This window comes from Cryptomeria japonica, chromosome 3 (genome assembly GCF_030272615.1).
Source record: "Cryptomeria japonica chromosome 3, Sugi_1.0, whole genome shotgun sequence".
Taxonomy (NCBI): Eukaryota; Viridiplantae; Streptophyta; class Pinopsida; order Cupressales; family Cupressaceae; genus Cryptomeria; species Cryptomeria japonica.
The window spans coordinates 645,664,503-645,687,388 of NC_081407.1; the positions used below are offsets into that span (position 1 = coordinate 645,664,503).

Below are 22,886 nucleotides of genomic sequence, written 5' to 3' on the forward strand. Positions count from 1 at the left end.
AAATAGTCATCACTCTCGAATTCGGGTTCCTCTAATGGTAGAATAACAGGGGGTAAATCAGCTAGTCCATCTGCTTCAACCACTTCATCTACAATGGCTGCAACGTCTCCATCAGGTGAAATTTGATCCCATTTTGCCGAAGGACCCTCATTGTATCCAGGATCTACACGAGAGAGAAGACGAAGTGAGCTATGAATGTACACCAGGTTCTCTGCTTTCTTTGATCCTAATCGGTTCCTCTTCAATGAATGAATGAACCCATAAGTGCTCCATTTTCTCTCACAAGATGAAGAGCTAGCCACTTGTGAGAGTAATCGTATTGCAAATGATTGCAATTCAGGGGCTTCACTTCCATGATTCCACCACCACTCTATAGGGTCTTTCTTTACTTTCATATCATATATAGCTTCCACAGAAGCAAAATCACCTTGCCCACGTGAAAACTTATTCCATTGAGTCCTCGTAACTGAAGCTTCCTCACCTCGGCCATAAATCTTTTTAACCGCAGCCCAAAAGCCCTTCATTACCTCTCTATCCTGATGTGGAGCTCTCTTTTCGGTCACTTCTATATCATACCATTTAGGATTAAGGGCATAGGCAGCACAATGAAGAGGTGTGTTAAGTTTGTTCCACGTTCCATGTAACTTTTCTTCTATCAAAGGATATAGAGAAATATCTTTTGCATTAGTTATCTTCTTTACTCTTTCACACATGGAATCTATTGCTTCATAAACCTCTCCCAAACATGCCTTATCTGAATCTGCAAATTTGATCAACTCACATATGGGCTTAATAAAGTCCACAACAAACTTAACATCAACCCAAAAATGCTCATCAAGGACCATAGCTCTCACCTCAACTGCAATATCTGATGTAGATTGTTTCCAAGCTGCCCATGCATCACTAACAACCGTGGAACACAAAGCTCCTTTGACTTCACAAAGGCGGTCAAGAAGAATGAAGTAAGAAGCAAAACGTGTGTCAGCAGGTTTGAGAAGTTCCACCTTGGCAAATTTACGATAAATGGCTTGTGTGTGGTGATGGTTGTTACATATGAACATTTGTATCTTTCTGCCCTTCTCTATGAGATCTGAAATCCATTGGAACTTGCCAATATCCTTGAGAGCATTATTTAATGAATGCACACAACATGGTGTCCAAAATATCTGCCTGTACCTCTTTTGCACCAACATGCCTGCTGCTTTACAAACAGGGGCAGCATCAGTAACAACTTGGACTACATGTGATGCCCCCACCTCCTCAATGCTATCACATAGCTGGCTATGAAGAAATTCTGCATTTTTTTCTTGCCCTGAACAATCTATTGCCTTCAAAAAATAAGGCCCTTTGCTACATGTTACCATGATATTAAGTAGTGGACGATTCCTAGCATCTGTCCACCCATCCATCACAATACTACATCCTTCTTGAGCCCACACTCTTTTCAATGGTGCAGTTTGTTCCTCTAATCGACTTTTTTCTTTATCAACAAGAGTAGTGCGAAGCTTCTCATACCCAGGTGGTTTATAGCCTGCTGGTGCATTATTGATAGCACGAACCATCTCTTCATAGAATGGAGAGCGAGCCACATTGAATGATATTCCATTTGCATAAAAGAATCGTCCAATGGCTGCATCAACTGTTTCTCGTCCTTGCACATCAAACAATCTTCCAATGGGGTTTGCGCTGCCAATGTGTGGTCTTTTGGGAGCTGGTTCAGTTGCTAAACCTCTAGAAGTCACATCCACCACTGACTCTATGTCATGACTATAAGGTGTAGTAGCTGCCCCTGTTGTTGAAGCATGAGAGCTTCGCATAACAACTTTCCCATCAGCCCTTTCCTGTTCTCTCACAGCATCATATCTTTCACACTCATTTGGACAACCTTCAACACCATTACATGGCAAGTGGAGGAAATGAGCCTTCACCCTCGTGTAGGTACCTTTCCATCCCAAATTACAAAGTTTGCATTTGATAGTGGCTGTTCCACCTGATCCTTTCGGCCCCGGAACACGATCAACATACTTCCATAGTGGGTACAACCCTTGTCTTCCTCCACCTGACATTTTGAATGATGAATCTGAATAAAAAATAAAAAATAAAAATGTTAAAAACAAAAAAATAGCTGATGGACTACCTGATTTACCTGGTACCCCTGTTATTCTACCCAAAACGTGTATTTGCAGGTTTGAGTATATATTTTTTTAATAATTTTAAATTTACCAGAAATTATTTGTGTTTGCATTGCATTTGTGGATAGAATTATTCTATTTCTCAGTGTATTTGGATGGTTGCTTAACAGTTTTGTTTGTACATTCTTCATTGACATATAGATGTTGTATTGTATGTTTGTCACAGTGTTATTGATCTCTGGACATTTGACAATTGAATCTACATTTAAGAGATGCAGTGCATTTCTGCTTGAATTGTTCTATTTCTGAGTGTATTTGGATGGTTGCTTAACAACTCTAGAGAATTTGCATGAACTAATTTTTTTAGTATTTTTTAGTAATTTTGAGTATATAATTTTTTTAGTAATTTTAAATTTACTAATTTAACAGTAATTTCTGGTAAAAAATTTTACTCAAAATTAAATTAGAAGTATAACTGTATACACTATACAGTTATACTTCTAATTTAATTCACGGTATATAATTTTATAAACTGTGAAATCTGAATGTATCGAACATTCACAGTTAAAACTTAATAATAAATATACTGTGAATCGTATGTATATAATTTAAATTTATAAACTATAAAGTATATACTATATACTAAAACCCGAAATTAAAAAAACGGTGAAAACCTATCAAATTCGCTAGCCGAAATGGAATGCGAAATTAAAAAAATTTAAAAACCTACAACTCGCGTCAAAGCCTCCTGCAAATCGTAAAACCAGTGTTCGCAGCTTCGCGCGACGCAACTCGGCTGCAACTCATGTTCGTGTGACGCAATATGTGTTCGCGTTGGGGTTTTTTTAACTTTTTGGCCGCCGTAAGTGGTTGTGACGTTGCGGTTTTAGGGTTTTTTTTACTTTTATCACGCATTTTTTATTTTTTTTTATTTTTTTTCGACGCGGATACGCTAGGAGACGCCCTGTCGACTCCCACCCATGTCTCCTGTAACTGGAGACGTATCCACTGGCGCCTCCGGCACGAGATACACGAACTAGTCTCCAGTGCAAGTCTCCAAGGGTCGGGGGTACGTTTCCCTGCAACCTTGCTATTTTTAGATAACCGATCTTACTATAAATAGTAAGGGCTAAATTTAGAAAGGGGACATTACAAGTCCTCCCTTCCCAAAATTGCTTGCCCTCAAGCAATTGCAACCATGATGCTCCAAGATTCTGATTCCAAAATAATCAGTCGTATCCAACTGCATATCAAATCGTGACCCTGTCCTTGTGTGATGTGGCATCTTCCTCCCATACATCTTGAAAGTTCCCAAAAAAGTGTGCCTATGTTGAGTGACTCTTTTTGTGACCATTTTGATGCATAACCAAATTTCCCAGTCCAGCTTTCTCCAATTTCCTTCCTCCAAAAACTTATATTTCCTATCTCAACTTCCAAATTGTCCAGCTGCACAAACATTGGGGAACTTGTACCAAAAGCCCTTGCACATTCTCCTTATGATATAAATATGATTTTTCAAACCTATAGGACTGTTACAACCTTTAATGCATCCTCCATAACAGCAGGTACATAATTTGCAAACAGTTACCTCTTTCATGTTTGAAATGTATAGATACTCCTATAGGAAACAATACTAACTGCTCCAAACTTTATCTCTACTTGAAGGATGTTAGATGCAATCTTAGGATCTGATCTAGAATAGAGACGGTACAATTTAGGGACAAAATTTAGCATGATATAACAGCAGCCCATACTTCACCAAACTCTGGACATTGAATCACCAAATAGCAATCCATTCTAATGGAAGTTTATGCACCATCTGAATCTTCCGACTAGCGCATACTGATCTCCTAATAAAATGATAGTAGAAAATGAATTTATGGCATGTTCTACCATGTTATGAAACTTACTGATATGCTTGATAATTGCCTCCTTGAAACACCTCTAGGACAATCTCTTTTTGCAAGTCATATAGTGTCATGGATCTCTAGCTAGAAGTGCACTATCATTAAGCAACTTGTTCCTAGTACTTCTAAGGCATTTGATAATGATTAGAGCCTGATTTTTGTTGCATAGTGGACAAAGATAACAGCCAATACAAACCTCATAACACCAAGTGCATATTTCAGATGAAACAAATATTATGACCCTCACACTAGTGGAACCTACATTGCTGAAATTCATGGTAGTAAGCTCATAATTTACCTCCATATGTGAAAAGTCATTTTCAACCTCATGGGATGATCTATGGGACCCAATGTATAGTAGTAGGGTAGTCATAGAGAAACAACATTCATTCCATAACACTCTTTTTACTCAAAAAGAAAACAACTTGTGTTGTTGGAAGATGATATACACCCTAAAATCCTCCACTGGCATATACTTGACACCCTTCACAATTCCATATTAAGTGTCAATGGCAAATGCATCAAAATCTCTCATGATGAGAATTCTTTGACATCTATTTATTGTAAGGCAATACCAAGAAGAAATCATTCTCAAGATGTGATCTACCACCATCTTTTGTACTAACCATTTCAATGGCTCATTACTCCCATTATAAAGCACCCAAGAGATCCCCCATCTCATGTACTCTACTTTTGTCGCATATCTTCCATGAACCAATGGATATGTGAGTTCTTTCAAGGCATAACTAATAAAAAAATTCTCATCATACCTTTTGTGGCTATCCTGTAGGAACCTAAACTTCATTCTATGTAGTTCCTTGAGTTCCCATCTCTTTTCAATTCCTTATGGGACTTCTTGCCTTACACTCTTTTGTATGCTTTGAACATAGTTGACTTGAATCAAATAAGTGAAGTCAATGCTTCATGTTGTTGATATATTTCATAGATCATGATGTTGGTCTACACCTAAAACTATTTCCAAAAGCTCCAAAATATCTACCCAAGCCTTGAAACACAAAATATTTTCAACATAGACCAACCCCAAAAATATTACATGGTTCACCTTAAATCGACAAGTTAATTTATGAGGTAAGAACTTGAATATTCTATGCTCCTTGCAAATAGATATCAAAGTCCTCCTTTGTTGATTCAAAAGTTGTGGAATGATAGAATGAGGTTGACTAGAGGATAACATATCTTGCGTATTCTTTACCACTAGAAATCTTACTAATATAGAATCTACCTTTCTAACATGGCTATCCACAACTTAAGTCCTCAAAATCAGCAATGTACCCATGGTACAACAATCACAAAATTGACAAACTTGAGTAGCAATCATTGATGTGTCTCTAGTGAAATGGGTGAATAGCAAGGTGCAAACTGAAAACTCTCCATAAGCAGTCATAATCTGTAAAATGTTCTTTCCTATGATTGGGATTCCCATTATACTAAAGGCAGCAATACCCATGAATTTTGATCATATCAATTTGTATGGATGTGTACAAGATTGCAATCGACTCAACAATGGCATATCTCTCTTCAAGAGTAAGCTTAAACTCTTTGGATTTATAAATTTGAAATAACTCGTTAAAAGGATTCAGCCATTCCACATTCACAATAAGATTTGATCCATTATCCAACCTAGAATGCAAAACTCCATATCTCCTTGTGTGAATTGAAAAAGCACTATATGAAACCTCGAGATGCATGAAATCGTTACCTTTAACATTTGCTAATCCTTTTACCATCTCAGATACTTGCTCTTGCCAAACTCCTATGATTATGCTTGCTTCCAATATGGCTCGGTATTCAACAATGGGATGTTTCTCAACATTCCTCTTTGACAAATCCTTATTTGTAGTACCAAGATCCCACATGTAGAAACAACCTTGAATTTGAAACAAAGAATTTTGATTCCTCGTATTACCAATTACATCTCTTAGTCTGTCACCCATTCTTGCATGCTTCTCATGATGATAAAACTTTTTTATTGGCATAAAGGAAAGCAACAAAATCAATTTGAAATTTCTCTCCATACCTTAAGTTGTAGACAACAAATTCATTCTCTTTTGCCAAACTCAAAGTTGGGGAGACACCAACATTCTTCCATTGTTCTTTTTTGACACAACTGGAAATTCAGTCCTGAGCTATGACATGGTTTTATAAATGTGGTAAAAAAGCAACCTCGACGATCCGTCGATCGATCTCTTTATTCGTCCATCTCTCTTTATCAGTCTCTTCATACACTCCCCCTAAAATTCTATGGCCGTCTCTAAATTCAAGAGACATTCCGCCAGCTGCCCTACAACATAATGTCGAGGGGGGTTAAGGGGGGCACCCTGCAGAAGCTTCATCAGAATAATGTTGCCGGTTTCTTCGACATTTAATCTATATTCTATACGTAACATGCCCGGCTGCTAGTAAGGTTCTAATCTACCTCCGCTTCCAATCGGGCACATGACCATCTAGACTATCCCTCATTCGGAAAAGGGGGATGCGGATTCAACCCATCAAAATTTCTGGTCTTTATTTGTCTTATCTCTACACTTGGATCCCACATTATTATGTATAAACAACTTTGAGCCTTTGGAAAATAATCTATCCCCTTTGCATGCTCTCCATCATGACAAGAATTTTTTGGTAAGATAGTAAGTGAACTATTGCAAAAATGAACACCAAAATCAGAAAATTTATCATACTTGTCAATAGTAATTACATAGCTAACCCAAATCACCTATGCCTAGCAAGGAAGATGCTTAACAATAAGATGTTGATCATCACTCACATGAATCCCTTGCTCTAAATCAACTCCTAGTAGTGGAAAATCAAATTTTGTTTCAAGATCTTCATCTGAATCATCAAAGTAATCCGCTCTGCATGCATTGTGCTCAAAATTCAAAACATCATCATAATTGTTCCCTTTATCATAACACCATTAAATCTATCAATCTTAGAAACATCACCTAATGATCCTAAGATTGGACACAAAGCTCATGTTCGGTCCTTTTCTTCATACACACCCTCAACTTCATGGATTTGTTTTGTGACGTCCTGTGAATCAATCTTAACTGGTTCTTGCTCAATCTTAATTGGTTCTTCTAGCTCCCTTATTTTTTAAACTTCTTTTAAATCATCCATAGTCTCTTTCTCACTCGGACTTTGGGGTAGTTTGTAACCTTTTTTGCCAGCATACCTTGCATGAGAAACAAATAGTCATCAAAGGGGACTGAATTTCTCAATCCCACATCTAGAGAAAGAAATTAGACTTAGTGGGCTGCATCGTCAAAACCCTCAGGCTGGCAAGATCACAACTCTGATACCACTGTAATGTCCCGGATTAAATTAATTTGTTAATTTAATCAAATTGTCGCAATGGGCATTTGTTTGATTTAAATTTATCAATTCAAACCCTTTGAAAATATGTTAACCAAATTAATCTGAAATGCCCTTAAAGATTCAACAATTTCCTTCAAAGATTTGCACCTGAAATGATTCTAAAATTCACCCAAACTCCAAGAAACTTCTTGAAAATGATATTTAATGTATATTCCAGATTTATTACATGAAAATACATCAATTTGCTGTCATGAATAGCAAATTGAAGCTGCTGTAAATCTGATACAAAATTTTGGAAGCAAATCTGAAAGGAAACCCACTGCAATTTCCACATAAACTCTTCAAACTTCTCACAATTGTTCTGAACAGAAAAATGCATAAAGAAACACTCTAACAACAGTAAATGTATATCAAGATATGCTGTTATCAACAGCAATACAAATCTAGAACAATCCCTCTAAACTATGCACTCCGAAAACCTACAACACACCTGCAAACTACCAAAGAAAATACTGCAAACAGAAAGAATTCAACACAAATACAACCTCTAGATGAGATTGCTACTAGTGACCCTTTGCACTAGAGAAGCATTAATCGTTTGGGGAATTAATTGGCAAAACAAAAGTAAGATTTTTTCAAAAAATCTGGAAAAAATCAGGAAAAAATCGGATTTACAAAAAAACGTAAAAAAATGGAGAAAAACAATAAAAACTATTTTTTTATATATTTAAGGCATTTCCATAGCATAGAGATATTGCAGGCAAATAAAATAGACACTTCAACACATGAATTGTAGAAAATAGATTTTTGTTGTTTATATTCATATCGCTGATTGCATTGCACAAAACATACCACAACATAAATAATATCTAGATGGTGATAGATGTCGAAATGTCGATTACAAGATAGTTCAAGATTAGTGTGATTAGAAACATGTAGCAGCAGGTGAAAAATATAATAACCTGAATAATGCTTTTGCAGTATTTGGCGAAAAAATAAGTGCCCTCGACTTGCAACCAGCCGAATGCCAACAACCCCCCCCAACCCTATGTCACAAGGTTCGAGTTCGAATTCTTGTTCGCCAACAATAAAATTTAGATGAAATTTGACAAGGAGAAAAATTCGGAAACGAAATTCATCATTAAATTTGCCTATATAATTTTATTTTATATTAAATATATGTAATAAATTAAATAACAAATACTATGTAATATTTGCATACATTATAATAAATTAAAAAAAGGTAATATAGATATGTTTAAAATCTTAATTTAAATATTATTAATATATAAATAAAAAATATATTAAAATTTACATGATAAATTGTAAATGTATTATAATTAAAATTAAAATTTAAATATTTTCTAACATTAAAACTTTATTATTGAATAAAAAACAAATCATGTAAAACACAATTTATAAAGATATTACATTTTATTTTCAAAAGAGAGAATAAAAATAAAAGCTAAACTTGTCGGGCTGCAACTGCTCCTCACTGTCACGCTGCAACACGAAGCTCCTCGCGATTTTCAGGCTCTTCTCCTGCGTTCTTTCTGCAACTCCTACATTTTTTGCGTTACTTTATAGACTTTTTTCGCAAGTTGTTTTTAGGGTTTAGAACATTTTTTGGTTGACGTGATTTTCTCGCATTTTAATCGACGATTTTTGGTGGTTTTTAATCGCATCCAATCGCGAATTGGTCAATGATTTTTATTGCCAATCGGGGGGGGAGAATCAGCAGAGCTACCAATTCCCGATTAGTCGCGATTAATCACGGCTTGTCGCCGATTATTGCTTCTTTGCTTTGGACCACTATCTTTGAACCTTAATCTCTCTAGTTTATTAGCCCTAGAGATTCTTCTTCAATGGTTTATCAGCCTTTGAAGAAATGACAGCATCAGCTGGTTAGAATTGACAAAGATAGAATGAATGCTTTTTGCAAAACCAAAAATAAATAAATAGAAATTTGTTAAAATTCATTCTTGGGCACCCAAATTCAGATTCTAGGAGAGAAAGATGCTTGTGTTCCAAGTTATAAACTTCCATTTTCCATTTGTCATCCACCTCCTAACCTTCTATTCTAAAACTGCCAATTGTCTCCCCTTATCTAGCAACTTCCATTTCCATTTCACATGCCAAAGTTGCTATTTCAAAACTCACACCATATTTTGTTTTTAAATATATTTTATATCACTTCTATTCATTTCCAATTAATTCAAATTTGAATACTTTCTTTTGACAATTAGACTTTCCTAGTTTATCGCAAGTCCTGATTTACTATTTTTAGATAACCTCTCTTGCTATAGATAGTGAGGTATAAATTTAGAAAGGGGACATTACATAATTCAACCAAGTTGCAAAAATTGCCAAACATTGGAAATAAAATCTGACTATAGAGAAATGATATTGATGATGAATAATGAAATTCGAGGTTGACCGGATGACTTTCTATAAACAGACGCTCTCTCCAAGAATCTTAGAGAACAAACTAGAAGTCAGAATTCACTTGGGAAAGTGTCATAGGAGTCCTCAAGTCCAACTGAGCTCACTACCAACAACAAACAACCTTGTAGGACATAACTTGCATCCTCCAAAAACCTTAGAGTTCCCCTCAACAAACACCAAGTTGTTTCGATCAAAACAGGAGCTAGACAAATTCTTGTGAATCAAAATAGCTAAAAATGGGGACACTATAAAATTTTAGCACTAGACAAAGAAATAGGAAACAACAAAATCCTTATACTTGCTCAAAAGCTGAGTTATCGGGTTCGGCACTCAGAGCCCAAATACTGGTCCTGGTTTGAGTTGGGTCCCGGTTCAAGTTCTGTTCGCATCTGGTTCAGTTCGAAACAGCAGTCAGTAAAGTCAATACACCCGTTGCAGTTGTCGTCGATCAAAACACTTGTTTGCAGGTTGTCGTCGATGAAAACACCCATCTACAGTTGTTGACACCTATTTGCAGTTGATGTCGATGGAGGGAGAGATACAGTTGTCATTGATGAAGGGAGGGATTCAACGAAGAAGGAAGGGCTTTGAACAGTGAAGCCTTTGATAATTCATTGGCTTTCGGTTTATTATTTTACACTTTAAAAGCTTTTCTATAAATTCATTATTCACTGATTTATAATTTTATACACATATTAATAGTATATGTTATTATATAATATATTATATTATATGATAATATATATTATTATATATATAATATATATTATATTATATTATTATATATATATATATATATATATATATATATATATATATATTATATTATATTATTATATAATATATATATATATATATATTCTATTGTTTTTGTACTAACAAACCCAAACCCCTTTTCAAAATTTTGTCGTATCGACATACTGGTTCTTTGAACCCGAACCAGCAACTTAGCTCAAAAGTGTACAACCATGCCTAGGAATAAAAGGTATGGGTAGCAATAAGTCTTTTCTAGTCACCCAAACACAAGTTTCAAACCAACTCTGCAAAAAGATTGAAAACCAAACTCCAAATCTGCAAATAAAACACATCAAAAACCTCCATGGTTGGAAACCCCAAAAATTAGAAACTCCATTCTACACATTGGTGATTCTTGAATGAAAAAACACCCTCCAACTAGGGAATATCTTTCAAATCCGAAACTAGAATCAAATGATAATTTTCATCCTCAAAAGATTTTAGAAGAACTTGCAGGTTCAATCCAACAACATTTCAATATAAAAACTTCAACATATTAGCAAATGAGACCCCCCGGCCTCTTTTTATAGCTTTGGAAGGAAAAAGCAATTCAAAATAATCTAAAATAATTCATTTTTCCACCAAAAGACCCTTTTGATTTATAAAATAACTTTTCGTTTACAAGTCCCCCTCACTTTTCCCTAGGCATCCACTTTTGAGGGGAACATAAGTAACTTTAATAAAATATAACAATTAAGCAAATATTTAACATTAAATATTAGAAACTTAATGCATATTCTAAATACTCCGCCCGAGTTGCGCAAAGCATTGCCAAGGCTTCAAAAACCAATTTTGATCACAGCAAGATGTAACTAAAGCAATGGAATGAAGACAAGTGCCAACTTCGAAACTAAAAATATACATGATCTCCAAGAAGTTTGGAGAACACCTCAAGAGTTCAAAAACACTTTTAAATGTGTTGTGATCCATAACACTAACTTAGCTCAATGCCACAAATAAAAATCCTGAAACACTGAACTTGCATCCTCCAACAAGTTTGGAGTTCTCCGCAGCACACCTAGAAGCTTACAAGAAAACTCCAAAACTGGCCAAAAGCTCATGAAACAATATTGCATAAAATGGGGACATTGTAGAAGCCATCTATACAAAAGGAAGCCTTAACAAAGGAAAAAATTTGATATAATAACTTAATGGCACAAATAAACAACAATCAAGAAAAGTATTCTATCTAGAGCACTTTAATTTAAGGTGAATGGAAGGAATTTGATTGGCTAGCTGACATTGTAATTGATTATGTAACCTATGATTACATAAGCAGAAAAGCATTTTTTTGTTGATCTTATAACTATGAGCTAGTTACAGAAAAGCCATACAACATTTTCAATAGCAGTTTATCAAAAGCACTAAGTAAAAGAATTTTTTTCCAATGGAAATACAACCTTCACTGAAAATGTATACAAATAGTTAAAAAGAATAACAGCAACAGACTGAAAACAGGAACGGTCTGTAGTTCCACCTATAACATTTAATTTGCAAAAGATTTCGCCCAGTTGTCAAAATGAGTTAAAACAGATTAACTATAGGAAAGTTGAGTCATTAGTTATTTCAATTCAAAATAATTGAGGGAGATAGATATTTATTATTATTTCTTTCAAAAAACACTTTGTATTGATAAGTACACCATGCCCTTCACATTGAACTAGATAAATGAATTCATAACTATTGTTCATCATGCCAGTGCCAAACAAGCATACCTCTAAATCATTGAAAAGAAAATGTCATTAGTAATTTTTAAAAGAGAAGCATACTGGGACACAGCAAAAACAAAAATTCTTGACTTCAAAGTGACTTTAAGCATTTTTCTTCCCTTTTAGAGTCCAGATAAACAACCAGCTTTTCCTCCAATAAACGTATACACCAAAGATTTGAATAAGCTTACCTTTGTCTCACCAAGGTAGGGCATTGGAGTTCCACCATATCCTTGCCCTTGAGAAGATTTTGATGATTCATTTGCATTATGGTCCCCACTAACAGAACGCCCAGCAGCAATTGCTCTAGCCTCCCACTGAAGGAGACTGCCATACTCAGGCACAGTCAAATCTTTCACTCTTGCTATCTGTTCCATCAGTGGCTTCAGTTGTTCCTGCATTAAAAAATATATTTTCTATTAGAATGAAAAATGTATCCTACAAAGATCAGAACAACAAAAATTGTAACGCCCTAGTCATATTAGTCACCAAAGAATGAACTCAGATTTCCATTATCTGTATATTTAAGTCCGTTATCAATAATAGCAATCAAAACCTAACAAACATGTTTGAACTTAGCCCACAAAACAGAAATATCTTATTCTTTGCCTAATAATGAAGACTGCATCAATGTTTTAAGTATTAAATCTTAAGACATTCATAAATAAGAAAACAACCTTCGGCAATTCCTGACAGAAAATGCTAGCCAACTTATTCACTTTCAACCAGCATTTCTTGGACTTTTGAGGATGAGTGGATAGTTTTCTGGGATGGAATTGTATTTTTTTCCAGAATTTGGGGCATGTTGGTGTACGTTTTATCATTCACCAAACATTAGAATAAAATGCCCAAGGACACTATAGCCTCTCTTGAACAAAATCACTACGTGTGCTAAGATTGTGTGAAGATCACACGGCGACTCCAAGGTTTATATATGCGAACGAGCGGTTTTATGTTGGATAGTTTCCTTGGTGATGTTTGCTGAAATACAAGGGGGACATTCGCTCAACTGATATCATTCACAAGTTAAGACTTGGACGAATTTGACAATAAATGCTATCTTTTTTGGGGGAAGGATTTTCAATTTTGGATCTCAAAAGAAACTGAAAAAGGGGAAAGGTTTAGAAGTTATATGTTACTCCTAAGAAATCCAAGAGACTGTGTTGACTATGGCAAAATAGACCATACTTTGATTCGCCAAATTAAACAACTCGACAAAGTAGGTGCAATCTTCAAAGGTTTGTGGTTGTAATTTTAATATCCAGGGTAAATACCATCAATTCGAACAATATCTACTCAGATTGAAGTTAAGCATCCACAGAAACAAGCTCAAACTAACTTTGCACGATAAATAGAAATCATCTACTTATCAAAAGTATGAGCAAATAGATTTTACCTTTAACCAACACTTATCAAATCTTGCATCTCATCTAACAACATTAATCAAATTCTAATCTACTTGTTGAAGAAAATGTAAACCATGCAAACCACTGAGGCAATATATGTTCCAAAGCCAATAAGTACATAAGAAACTCTATTATCAAAGCAATTTCTTCAACAATTTAACAAAAACTTCACTCTCCAAATGAGAGGAGGAAGTCTTATATAGGCACCAGAAAAGAAATGAACGGTCAAGATCAAATAGTGATCAAGGGCCCAGATTAAAGTATCAAAACCCTAATTAGGGTTTCCAAAACCTAACAAGCTTGAGCAAATAGAAACAAGACAAGTGTCACTGGATGCTACTTTCGAGGAGGATGCTCCCACTTTCCTTTTCTGAGGCAGCAAATTCAATGAACTTGGACACAAGAGGATGGACCTCTTCCATGGTGACATGTGGCAAGCTACTAATTTTGTAGTCAACCATATCCAACTCATTAGCACATGTGGCCAAAGCACCTTCCCAAGCAGCTTGTGCTAGAAAATTTTCATCAATGAAAAAGAAGTTTGAAACCTTAGCCAAACTTTGCCTGAGAATCAGTCCTGTGGAATTGAAGAAATTCTCCTAGATTTTGACCTTCAGATTCTCTGCACGCATATCTTTCTCTCATACCACATCCTGCTTAAGCACCTTAGCTGCCATGAGGAAGATTTTATCTTGAATTCCTCGAATGACTCCTTCTACTTCGATGCACTTGGCCTCTATCTTCTTTAGGGATTCAACTCTAGTGGTCAGCGCAAAATATCAAGTGTTGAAGTCATAAACATCACCAGCATGAATTACTCCTCCAACAACCAAATCCTATTTGGGAAGCCCCCTCATCGCCTTCAAGCATGGAATTATTTTGTTCTGGATGCTCTAAAGATCCTCCCAAGCCATGGACATGTCTTGGATTCTACATAGAAAAGAGGATGTGGATTCATATGTTGACATCAGGTTCTCAACAAGTATGGCCGCCTAAACTGTTCTATTTGAGATCCATCCCTTAACTTCTCCGAAAGTAGTTTTCATATCTTCATAGTCTTTTACAGACTTTTGGCTAGATTGAACAAGATAGTAGAAAAGAAACCAGCTAAAAAAATTTCCTTAACTCAGCGAAGTAATGCAGGATTCGGGTCCATTCAAGTGGCGGTTCCAAAGGTTGACAAGGCACAGGAGGATATTACTCCTGGAGAATATGAAGTAACTACCATTGATTCGGGCCAAACTACTAAAGTACAAGAAGTTCTGGAATTTGACGATTCTGTCAAAACCATCAAGGAGAGACTAAATAAGGAGATTGACAAGAAAAAAAAGTTGAAAGCTGAAAGTGAACAGTGGAGGAGATACGTCCAGCACCTGATGAATCCCATTGCTCTAGAGGAGGTAGCAATTGCTCCACCCTTAGCCCTTCCACAGTGCTATATCATCTTCTTCTTGTATTTCCACAAGTACCTTGGCCTTTATTCTATCCCTCAACCAATCAGGAATGGTTGATTGCTCCATATCATTATCATCAGGATCATCCTCTATTCCCTTGAGTGTTGAGATCATGCCATCCATAAATTCTCCTCTAGGCTCAATGTTCCACAGCTCTACAATCTCAAGGCAAATGGGTTCAAAATTCTGCTCTTTAAAGATTGGAGAAGGTATTCCTATCTCATTTTCTAGTTCATGTTCATCCACCAAAGGTCTGTTTGGAGCTATAGATGAGGCGCTAATGGTAGATTGAGCCTGATTTGCCTTCTACCATTTCTTTACAATCTCCCCATCAGCAACCTTCTTCCCTCTTGCCTTGGCTGAACTCCCAGCTGTTTCTTTTCTTATTCTCGAACCCACAATTTCAAGACTCTTAGGATTATTGGACATCTCACCATGATTTGAAGAAAAAGATTCATAAGCTCCCATTAAATCATACGTGAGGGACACATTCCTTGCTTTGAGCTCATTGGTTCTTTGGGCAGCCCACCATTTCGAATATTCAATCATTGGCCTCGTCAAATCACCTAAGTTAGCCCTTTCAGAATCTGACCAATCCACTGGAGGAAGAGGCTCATCCCTTAAATTTGCATAATGTGGCTGCTCGTATTCATCATCCTCCTCAATCTGAACAGCCACCCGGAAAACTTCATATGACCAAATCAAACTAAGTGGTATCCTGGACCATATCCTTTTACTAACTTCAAAAGTGTCTACAGCATTGGCCCAATAGTCCTCAAGATCAGGCTTGTGTTCATATTTTATCCCGTTCACTAATCACATACGATGGAAGGGATCAAAGTAGGCCCTTGACTGAAATTGGATAAATGGGTAAAAAAAATTATTTATCTGCATGTACTGCAGCATGAGCAGACGGGCAAGATTCTAATATTTTCTCAACGCTAAGAGGAAAGGAAGCTCCTGTCTTCTGTTTAACCCTCTCAACACTCATAAAAGTCTCAAGTTACCTTAGGACTTCTAGCAAAACCATCCTATTTGTGGGATACATAGGGAGTCTATAGGGACAAACAGCGAATTTGTGGATTCGTAGATATGTGAATCTCAGATATTGGATATACCAATATCCAAATTGGCTGATCAGCTCCTTGGAATCCTGAGATAATCTTTGGTGTGTGCCTCCCTGTACAGTCCTGGTAATGTACATGAGGAAGGCATCATTAACACTTTTGAAATGATACTTCTCCTCCAAGTGTAATGGTGGGTAGCAATCATACATGCTGAATTTGTTCTCTTTGTTCCCCACCATTCCTCTACAAACCAAGCCCTTGTATCTGTAGGTTCTTGCTAGTGAATAAATAAGGTAAGAGCTCATGTAAAATGTCCTTGTCTTCTCCAAATTCCTAAGCTGATCATCAAGGTTGACACTGATGATTATGGCCCAATTTATCATTTTAACACCAGAGGTAATTTCATGGATGAAATAATACATCCAGGGCTCGAAAGGTGCACCCTGCTGGCTGCCCATGACTCTATTCAATAACACAATGACGTCCCCATAATCCTCTTTAAAATATGGCCTGAGGAGCCTCTTACGCATCTTCCCCACATGCTGCCTTGGTTTTTCCAACCACAAATGGTTGATATTTGCTTCATACCCCTCGGTATTGTCTTCATACATTTTAGTTGCCTCCTTTTTGGTTTTATAAACAGCTCCATGGTATTCAAGGATACCAAAAGCCTCTCTTATGGCAACTTCTCCTAAGTTTGCAAGTACTCTCCCATCAGGATCTACAATTTCTCTTTCCAAGGAATTATAATGTTTGGAACATTCGACAACTAACTCATTGCACTGAACTGCTGGAAGAAATCCAGCTGCTTGCACTATTCCATTCCTCATCATCCTAGGTGAAATTGGAGTAGGTAGTTGTCCATCTTGTCCATGCATCCTCTTTTTGAATTCCCTAAGGTTGATATGCCTAGGGTTGGTATCACCAACCTTCTTCCATTTTGAGTTCATTTTGGATTCAGGTGGAGAATCCTTGTGTGCTTGGAATTTCATTTATGTCCTTTTTGATGATCCAACCTCTGTTGTACTCAAACCAAAACCTCTGTTGTGTCCTTTCATCTTTGCAATGTCTTGAATTTTCTTCCATCATTCCTTGTACTCATTCCCTGCATTAGACTTGAAAAAGAACATAATTTTAATCAAAACACCAGAAATGAAAACAATATTACACAAAACCTATGCTTTCTAAAATTTTCTCAAATCTGGTCATTAATCTCCAAAGCTGGAACTGATGTTGCTTGACTAGTAATCTGATCAAATTTCACCAAATTTTGTTTATCTTGCCTACTGAAAATTTTCCAGATTGGGATCAGAACTCTTATAATCCAAATTGCCTCTCTTAAAGGTATATTTTGATCAATAAAATGATAAAAATTAGTTGTCAAAATCGCTGATCTCCTTTGTCCAATCGCTGGCCTGAAGATGAAAATTGTCCTTCAAAATTATCATCTTGAATGTGCTGAAGATAAAATCGCTGATGTTTTAGACTTGCAGATCGAATTTTGCTTGAATGATATTTGGAAGTGTGTTAAAATGAATTGCAAATGCAATCCTTTATAGGCGCTAAAGGCTAAAAGTCGCCACCTTTCATTTAAACCTTTCATTAGGCCGACTTTGCATCTTACATAAAACGTTTTGATTTATACATTGCTGAGTGCCCACCTTTGAAGGCCGACTTCTTCTCCGTGTTGATCGTCTTTTCATTGCACAATGTTTTCAGTTTTTAAGGCTTCATCTGGACTTGACAATTGGAGCGACTTTTGTTTGGACTTAAAAGCTTTTATTTTGGACTTGATCAAATAGTCTTTTGTTTGGACTTGAAAGCTTTTCTTTTGGACTTGATCAAATCATCTTTTGTTTGGACTTGAAATCTTTTCTTTTGGACTTGATCAAATCGCCTTTTGTTTGGACTTCTTTTCTCCATTAATTTCAAACTTAAGTGAGGCGGCATTTTGAGATTCATTTGCACCAAATTCATTTCATGTTTCGTTTGTACTACTTCTAAGTCCAAAACTTTAAATCTTGAAAGACGGTATTTTATCCTAAATTGATTCCATGTTTCGTTCGTACCACTTCATTTTGTGAAATCTCCAACTTCAAGGGCGAAAATTTATCCTTCATTTGGACTGAATTCGTACCTTATTTCGTTCGTACCACTTCCATTTTGTGAAATCTCCAACTTGAAGAGCAGATTTTTCACCTTCATTTGGACTTGATTCGTACCTCATTTCGTTCATACCACTTCCATTTTGTGAAATCTCCAACTTGAAGGGCGGATTTTTCACCTTCGTTTGGACTTGATTTGTACCTCATTTCATTCGTACAACTTCCATTTTGTGAAATCTCCAACTTGAAGGGCGGATTTTTCACCTTTGTTTGGATTTGATTCGTGCCTCAATCAAATCGGGATTTCAAAGCTCTCATTTGTACAAACTTGAAATTACTAAGCAAATGTTCATCAAGATCAATTTTAGCAAATTCATGCCATTTCAAACCTTAAGACTTTTTCTTGCAAATTGACAACTTTTAGCGACATTAACCACATTAACAATGCTGGCAACACAACCTCAATCCTGAATTGACAAGACATATTCACCTCTCATAAGCAAGAGCTAACAGCTACTAAACTTACCAAGCTAAGACAACATAACTAAAAACCTAAGCCTAAGCAAAAAGTGGGAGTCCCCATTTGCAATGGGGTGATGTGTGAAAACGTCACAACAATATCCTTTCCTTTTAAAGGCACAATGATTATCATCCAGCCTCAGACAATAGAGAGAGTCTATTACGAAAAAATTTGGATTCAACTTCTTTAAAAGTCATTGCCTTCATCTTTCCTCTACATATAGACTTGTATCTAATACTTAAGTACTTGTGGCCACAAGCATAAGCTTGTAATCCAAAAGACTAGCTATCTGAATTACAAAGAAAATTAATTGTTCTTCACTCTTATTATGTAAAGGGAATCAAACTTACTGTTTGACTACTTATTGCAGATGGCCAAAATAAAGAATGATTCAGAAAGAAGAATACTTACGAAGGGAAAGTTGATTCACTAAAATAGGATAATAAATCAGTAAAACATTGGAAAAAACAAGCTATACTCTCCATATGGCATATATAACAAATATGGACAAGTACTCATTTACCATTCACATCAGCTGACAATGTCTTTCATCGTAAAGAACATATTTGCTAAAAAATAGCCAAAGGTACATCTATATAAAAATGAAAGGAAAAAGATGTATGATTCCGATCTTGCTAATATTCTGTGTAAGCAAAAAGTTAAGTAAGCTAAAGGAATTAAAGCACAAACCTCCATTTTTTCCAGTAGTTCTCTCAACTTCTCACGCCTTCGACGCCTCCCATTGTCTTCTCCATCTCCCTTTTCTTCTGCAGCCAACTTGTCACTCTCGGCAATAAGTTCAGAATTGCAGTTTTCACAGTGAAAACCATCTGAACTCATACTAATCAGTTGAAGTGCGTCCAAGGCTGAATACCTACAAACATCAGAAGGGAATATACAAAATAATAATGGAAAATTTAGCCAGAAACATTAAAATTACTGAGCATTATTATATATATTGGGCTACATTAAAATTTCCAGGAAAAGCATTCCATGAAAATGCAGAGTTGTAAAATATCATTGTTAACCACTTTGCATATCATGCACCTGACAAATCACTCACCTTCGATGACAATTAGGACAGACATATTCCTGAAGTGTATTCCTGTCCTCTAGCTCATCTTTCAATCTTTTCTTCATCCGGTGTATTCTGTACCTTACAACATCATATATCTGAAGGGCAAATAATTAGTTATTTCCTCCAAAGAAATTAAATTAGATTATCTAACTGTATTAAGGCAAACTATAACTTTATCAATTAATGGGTCCTCAGATAGACGTTGGCAAGATGCGGAGAAGAATGTTGAGAAGATACGGGCAATGGAGATCTAACAAACACTAAGAAGACAAGCAAGAAAGACAACTTCCACATCTAGTACCTAGAATTAAAGAGCATTCGAGAAAAGGATTCAGAGATTGCTTAAATTCTTCCAAAGGAAGTGAAAATAAATAGATATACAGAAAGTAGAGATAGTAGAAAGAATATATAATTTGCAAAAACAAGATGCTAAGAGATTTTTATTTCTGTTTTTCAGTTAAAAATGTTGAACTTGACAGGAATAAATAAAATAAAAGAATGAAGTGTTTATCATAATAACTTGTTCTTTCAAATCCCTAATAAAATGCATAGCTAAATTTATTCCAGATGATTATCATTATGTAATAGTATGAAACAATATTTTAGGCAAGCATTTACCTGTGCATAATCCAGACAACAGTAAGAGTGGGTATGAAGCTTTATCTTCTCTTCACCTTCTTTTCCATTTTGTTGACTATCTGCTGTAGCCGCTACAGCAGCATTAAAAACTTTTGCTCCCTTTGCAGTCTGAAATATTATAATCATCAAAATTTATTTTCTAAAATAACTACCTCAAAGCAGATATACAAACTTCAAGGATAAATGCAAAAAGAACACGTTTTAATTTTTCCAATGCATGTCACACTTAAATATCATCATGAAAATACAGTTTAATCATGAAGCTTTATATTAGAAGTCAGACTAAAGAAAATTATAAACGATTGAACAGAGAAATACACTCACTCATAACTAAAAAAAGTTAGATCAAACAATTCAGAAGGAATTCCATAACTATACAGCAAAAAAGCCTTGTGATGCATGACATTATTGAACGTACTACATATTTGTTTTTCATCCATCAAATGCTATATAGTATATGTAAATTGCTTGCACGTATGTTTATAACACTATCTCATGGATGAAAAAACCTCCAAGTAGTCACAGGACTTGCAAGGCCTCCCCTACAAGCACTTGCAGGAATCGCTGCAACCACTTGCCAACAAAAAATCCAAACGAGTAATTGCATATATAAGTCAGGCTGAATTTTAGAAAAAACCACAACAAGCTTTTCAAAAGAGTAACATGAATCACAAGAAACTCGCCAAAACTTGCATTTCATGAAAAACTCAGTGGGTGTCTAAATCTGAAAAATTGGCAATTTTCATTTTAGTCGTCAATTCATGAATTAACTCTTTAGACAACAGCTAGAGCACAATTCAAAAATTCTCCAACCAATATGAACAGATTTAGGGCATGATTTAAGCATCTTCTAAAAGCTACATGTACAACAGTGACTACAGCCTCCTGTTTCATATTTTCCAAATGAATCTTCACCTTTCCCAGTTCAAGCTTCTAAGTTCCACCTTTCACATTTTACTTTCAGGGTTTAGGGTTCATCCACGTGCATTTCTAAATTTCTTAAAATTTTGATGACTGTTGTAGCCTATTAATGACTAACTTTTTAGCTAGGGTATTAAATTTTCTCTTCTTTTTGTTATTTGTCTTTTGCTAGGCTTTATTTCCATTTTTAGTTCCCAAAAAAAATATGGCATCTGCACATAGGAGACTTCACAAGCCTAAGGACCCTTGCTAGAAACATGCAAAAGAAGGTACAAAACAAGGACTGATTATTTGCAACCACTATACTAAGGATATGAGAGCAAGCTAAATCATTTCAAATATCACATTGCATGAATCCAATGCCATGATGTGACGCTGTGTACGCAAGCAAGTTGAGAAGTTCAAAATGAGGCAAGAACTTTGCTTGAAGCATATGAACAAAAGAATGCAAAGAAAAAGAGGACGGTTAAGGTAATGGGAGCCCCATCCCCATTTTAAAGGTCTGAATTATAATGTCCCCTTTTTTTTCTTTTACAATTTTATACTCCTAACATTTTCTGATTTTTTTAAACAAGAAGAAACAAACTGAAACAGCAAACCAAAAATTGAAAATAATGATGGAAAATACTTGATCAAACACACTATTATCCAGATCTGAAACAAATTTTGATAAACTCAATGGCTGGTACAAACACTGTGTCACTTTAAATGCTCCAATCAGATTCAAACATACCAGCAGGAAATTGCTCTAAAACAAAAATCAGATATGAATGTACAAGTTTTAACTCACATAAAACTTATTGGAGCTGTACAGATGGCTGATCCAGCCAGGTTAAGGTCTGTATGGACTGATACAGCAGCTGTACGGCTGTGGTAGGAGCTTAAAATGACCAAAAACACTATTTTTAACCCTCAATGCTACTAATGTAATGCAGATCAGACCCTAGAAGCACCACATATCAAACCTCAAAAGTGCCAAACAAACATGTATGAACTATCCTCACAGCCCGTCTCCCAAACCAACAATAAATATTAAAAAAATGATTCACCACCCTTGAAAATTAATATTTGAAATTTTGTGCAGCTGGGCTATCTCCAAAAATAGTATCAAACCATGTCCACCAGCAGTTGGTATCAAGGATATGATCTTATCCTTGAGTAAGCTTGGAGATCCTAGACCTATTCCTCCACCTCATGATGGACCCGATCTCCTTCCTACACCTGCTATTCCTACTATATATGTTGCAGTTTCGCCTCCTATATCTTACAAAGGGAAGTGTCTGGCATCTCCTATTTTTCAACCTAGTAGACCATCTCCTATTCCTCCTCCTTTAAAGGAAGAGAAGAAGCCTATACCTGTTGATCCTAAACC

The 22,886-nt window shown here is 35.8% G+C and overlaps 1 protein-coding gene across 5 annotated transcripts in view; it reads right to left on the reverse strand.

Moving 5' to 3' along the window:
• Positions 1-22,886, reverse strand: part of LOC131027804 (uncharacterized) — a 214,199-nt gene that overhangs the window by 127,157 nt on the left and 64,156 nt on the right. For all 5 annotated transcript variants that reach the window (XM_057957896.2, XM_057957894.2, XM_057957895.2 and 2 more), the window contains 4 exons: positions 20,573-20,701; positions 19,940-20,049; positions 19,567-19,750; positions 12,516-12,719 (listed from right to left, as the gene is read on the reverse strand). In XM_057957896.2, the coding sequence (XP_057813879.2) occupies positions 12,516-12,719; positions 19,567-19,750; positions 19,940-20,049; positions 20,573-20,701 (627 nt within the window). The remainder of the gene's footprint in view (positions 1-12,515; positions 12,720-19,566; positions 19,751-19,939; positions 20,050-20,572; positions 20,702-22,886) is intronic.